Source organism: Atta cephalotes, assembly GCF_000143395.1.
Source record: "Atta cephalotes unplaced genomic scaffold scaffold00002, whole genome shotgun sequence".
Taxonomy (NCBI): Eukaryota; Metazoa; Arthropoda; class Insecta; order Hymenoptera; family Formicidae; genus Atta; species Atta cephalotes.
This window is the reverse complement of record NW_012130066.1, coordinates 7312710-7317893: the sequence shown is the minus strand read 5'-3', so window position 1 is coordinate 7317893 and position 5184 is coordinate 7312710. Positions and strand designations below refer to the sequence as shown.

The 5184-nt window shown below is 43.5% G+C and overlaps 2 protein-coding genes across 2 annotated transcripts in view; one reads left to right on the top strand and one right to left on the bottom strand.

The window, feature by feature from the left end:
* The window catches only part of LOC105623479 (nuclear protein localization protein 4 homolog), a 25810-nt gene that overhangs the window by 14678 nt on the left and 5948 nt on the right, over positions 1-5184 (top strand). The window lies entirely within an intron of this gene.
* Positions 37-3560, bottom strand: LOC105621378. The gene is made up of 4 exons (XM_012202848.1): positions 3546-3560; positions 2913-3227; positions 1472-1621; positions 37-1383 (listed from the first exon to the last, which is right to left on the bottom strand). Exons 1-4 carry the CDS (start codon positions 3558-3560, stop codon positions 37-39), a joined length of 1827 nt encoding a protein of 608 aa, XP_012058238.1.

Genomic DNA, 5184 nt, shown 5'->3' with positions numbered 1-5184 from the left:
GTTGCAACAAACCGCGCGACAGCGACATCATAAACGTTACAATTTACCGCATTTCGTAATTAGAATATTCTTGGTAGGCTTGCCGGTCTGATCGCCGTATGTAGATATCTTCTCCACTAGTTCCAATCCCTCGACAACGTGACCGAAGATTCCAGTAAAGCCGCGCATCTCCTGCAGGATTATGCGAAATTGCGAGCCGACCATGCCGAGGTTGTCGTGCCGTTTTTGCGTCCGCCTCATACCCACCGCGCCCCTAACCGCCGGGAACTTGGTATCGTCCGGCATGAAATAACCGTCGTCAAATATGCTGCGTCCACCGCGGCCGTTGTTAAGCTCGAAATCACCTGTGATCACGGACTCGCCTTCCCAACACTGGAATATCGTACATCCCTTGTACCCGAATCCGATCTCTCCCGTTGACAGCACGCTGAAGTTCTTGGCCATCTTCGGCGCCGCATCTGGTCGCACTTCGATCACGATGCGCCCGTGCGGTGAACCATTCACCTCGATGTTGAAGTAGTACAGAGGATACGGATTCGCAGGACCTCGCGTCAACGTCGCCGTTATCGCATTGGACGGCGGTTGCGAGGACGAGTGGACGGTCACTAGACTACCGCCACCGGCGCCAGTGCCGACCGCGTCAGACATGAACGTTGACTGTTGCTGCGGATGCAACATGGCATTAGGCGGTGCAGGTGGTACGGGTTTAACGGACGGTGAACCGGGTGGAATGAGAAGTTGCTGGGGAGCTTGGTTAGGTGGTGGCGCCGGTGGACCCTGATGAACGTGAACGGATGGCGCTTGTTGAGGCGGTGGCATCATACTTGAATGATGATATTCCATCGAGCCATTCTGCATGTGCTGTTGCTTACTAACAACGTGACGCGTGTACAACTGCGACATGCAATAATTCGCGAGGAACAAAATCGGATTATGCGAAGCCGCAAGATGATTCGGTAAGCGACCGCCATTCCCTTGAGGAACAATTGGATCTCCTGTGTGTATCCCCGCCAATGCCTGCTTTAGCAAGGCGAAGTCAAATATCACTCCAGAGTTGCCGATGAGATCATCTAGTTGACACTGTAACATCATCTCTTGATATTTCGACTGCAATCTTTGTTTCTCGAGAATTAACTGCGAGTGTAGACTGTAGACATCACCCGGAGTCTCGCTCATCTGCAGACCAGCCCTCGTCTTGCCTAGAGTCTCGCGCGCGTCCGTTATCTCGGGAAAGTGACTCCAGCCATTTTGCAGATCCGTCTCTACATGCGTTTTTAACGTCACACACGCCTCCAGCACCTTTATCAGAAACTCGCGTTGCTGCACGGCCAGTCTTTGAATCTCCGTCGACAGTTTACCCACGGTGACTAATTCCAGTTGAACCTACAAACGCGTTTTGACATCATTAGTTTTCTCTCTCGCTTAGTTTTTATCGTGAAATAAATAAAACAAATAATAAGTAGGGACTTACGTCGGATATGAGCTGTTCTTTGGCATCGGTTTGCGATTTGATCTGATGACCCGGGTGATCCTGTGGGCTCGCGCACGCCCTACAAAGCGCCGTGCAACATGTCGCACACCACAATGCTAGCGGCATTCCGTGTGTGTGACAGTTCTCGCTCTGCGAAAATATTTAAGCGTTATCGATTCACGAAGAGAAACCATCCACGTGTTTACACGATAAACACGAAGGTTCACGACCCGCCGAAAGGAAGTATTGCAATATGAAATTGTCACATTCCTCCTAGGGACATCTCGAGATCATTTTAAGGGATTAGATGTATAAAATTACTGCAAATTCGGAAATGTTTGTCCGCACTTGGGGGGGGGGGAGGGAGAAAAAAGAAAGGAGTGATGACATTCTTACATCATCCTATTAACGGTCCCGGGACCATTCCCTTCTCGATATGGCTTCATACGCGCGTCTTGTGTCTCGTTTTCAGTTACCCCGTCCCTCTCGATAAAAACTCACCGCATGCTATACATTGTGGCGGCCGAATAATTTGTTGTCATCCACGCGGTTCAATTTTATTATATTTGATAGATGTTCATTTTTACCAAAAGTTAATACCAATGTAGATTAACTTTGATCTCGATTTAAACATACTTTTTATTCTTTTTCTTGTTCTTGGATTAACTTCTATCTTGGTTCAACTTGCTCTTTATTTTTTTTATTCTTAGAACTTTTTAATTTTTAGAAAAAGATGAAGAGTTAGTTGAATTGACATTAAAATGATTAAACTTAATATACATTGGTAGAAACGTATTAAAAAAAGATGAAAAGTAAGCTAAATCGATATGACAATTAATCTACACTGAAATGGATAAGAAACATCTCGACGTATTTTGAATTTAAACAAATCGTATGAGAAAATCGCTTTACTCCAATTATGTTTCATCTTGATATACAGCACTGACGATGCAATTTTCCTGTTTTATTTTTTCAAAATCAAATATATGTACATCCTTTTCGTATCGTTTCCGAATAGATAATCGCAACAGGTCATGCTACTCTTTTACAATAGTCATCTTATCTAATTATATTTGAAGTGAACTTTTCATGCATTTTGGTTTCTATTCGTTCTCAGTATATTATCGCCAAATATTTCAAGCGTATATAATAAATAAATATCGAGTCGACCGATGAGATTTCAAGGAAAAGGACATCACTACACAGAAAAAAATGTTTGGTTCAATTCTGTAATTCAGGTAAAAAAGAATTTTGGTTAAGCCTACTATATTTCTGATTAAATCTACTAAAATGTTGTTATTTTAACTAGAATTTTAATAGATTAATCAGAAATCTTGTAGATTGAATTAGAATTCTGGATCGTTCATTTTTTCCATCAGAATTCTAGTTAACTCAACCAAACATTTTTTTTCTATATAGGAAAAAAAAGCCAGACAATTACCTTCCTCTCCTTGTCAGGTTTGCCGGACGTATTGTTTGTCGTGATCTTGAGACGCGACAAATTGTTGGCCAAGGCAAGTAGAGCAGAGTGAGTCGGTAAAGCGTCCGCGCCTTGGTTACCCAAATCCGTCGTTTTCCAGCAATGCGCGCACTGCAGATCGCGTCCCTTCAGCAGATTGCTCTCGATGCACCGTAGGCAGAAATAATGCTTGCAGCTAAGATATTTGGGGCATTGCTCTACGTCATTGTACTTCTGCTTGCAGCAACCGCAAAGCGTCAGCTCCTCCAGGTCCGTTAATACGCTCGGATCCAGCATCTGAAAGCGTAACCACACACGTACACGTGCGTATCCTCCTACGCAATTTCGTCACAAACAGACGCGGAAACACACAATGCACACATACACACAACACACATGCGTAAAGCCCTTTCTTCTTTATCCTCCCTATTAGAACGACGAAATCAACGAAATCAACAAAATCAAATTTTTCATTGAATTAAACTGCGATTAAGTTAAAAGATAAGAAACATCTGCCGCAACTCGTCAACTATTCCCGTTTACGTCATCGTCAAAATGTTATCCATCGTTTTTCCATTCACATTCTGCTCAGTTTATTCCGGAAGAGAGATTTACCTGTTTGAGTAACATCGCGCCACGAATTGCGAGGCGTCAGTTTACGTGTCCCTGAAACAGATCGCGACGTTTAATCGCGCTGATGCCGCTTTCGCCACTAGGAAGGATATCGCGAATTTTCTCTTTCACAGATATAACGCGGCTCTCGACTGACTCTAGATAGAAAAACGAAAGAATCGCGCACGTCTTACAGAGAGCGAAGCTGCCTTTGGCAAAACCAACCAACTTCGATAACGCGTGTCACGCAAGGCACTGCCGATTCACGCGGGAAAGGAGTCTTGTAAAAGGTCACGCCGTCAACCGCGTATGTAAACAAAACACTCGGTACTGTCTGTCGTTCTCTCTCTCTCTTTCTCTCTTCTGCCGCTGCGCACCGTTCTCTGTTCCGCTTTGTAATCTATCACATCGCTTTTCTCGCGCGGAATCCTTCTCTAACTACGTGGTTTCCACGCGCCGACTCGACCGTAGACTCGTCTGCCGTTCCGTCGTCGCCGTGGACTTTCCCGGTTTCAAGAACGCGCGACGCGAAACCGCCGCCGCCGTCATGTCGGCCTATATTCCTTGACCCATATAGCACCTCGTGCGTCATCGAGTCATCGACGTTTTCCCCGTTAACAAATGTATCTCTCTCTCTCTCTCTCTCTCTCTCTCTTTCTCTTTCGTATGCGCACGGATACAAACGACGTCTCTCACGATATTGTTTACGTCTTTACGTCGACGACTGGTCCACTCGTCCGTTTTGCTCGCCTTAAAGCCTTCAATGCGCGATTCGGAGGAATCGATACGCCGCTACGTCGTTGTCGTCGTCGTCGTCGTCGTCGTCGCACACGTGACGACGGGTAAACACATTCACCGCGCGAGTTCGATTCGTGTCCGGGATATTTGAAAGGCGGGAAAGCTCGACCGACGACTTGAGCTCGCCCGCTGATGCCGCTCGCCCTTAACCCTTCTCTTCCCTTTACGTCCCTTCCTCGTCGCCTCGATTACCTTGACCGTGCGCTCTCAGAGAATTTTCGATAAGTGTCGTATAATGTAAATTACGGTACGCAACACGTGTGTGATACACACTGCTGAACACGATTATAAAATTACGTCTCAAAACATATCGCCTGTGTTCTAATAGGTAATTGATGGCGACGACACTTATCTCTATGTCCAATTTCAATATTTATAAAACGAGCTATTTTATTAATTTCCATAACCATCGATGTTCCCTTTGTTCTACAGATAAGAAATTAAGCGAGAATGATTTTTTTTTAATTATTTTGAATAGTACTGAAAAAAAATAGTTTTAATAAATAAATTTTAATAAATACTTAGTTTAATACTGCCAACTAAATATTTACAGTAGGTAAATATTTGTTCAATAAAAAAAATGTGATTATTAAATCAAATTAACATTTCTTGTATCAAATAAATATATCTTTATATTTCATAAATATTTAGTTGGCAGTATTCAACTAAATATTTATTAAAATTGACTATATTTTTTTGCAGTGTGCGCATTGCGATGCGATCATTGGAAACGTCGGATTTGATTTTTTTCGAATTTACGTCGCATTTCTGTTGATATAGATTAATTTTAATTCTGGTTTTATTTACTCTTTTTATTTTTTCTAATGCACGTTCCTACGAGTGT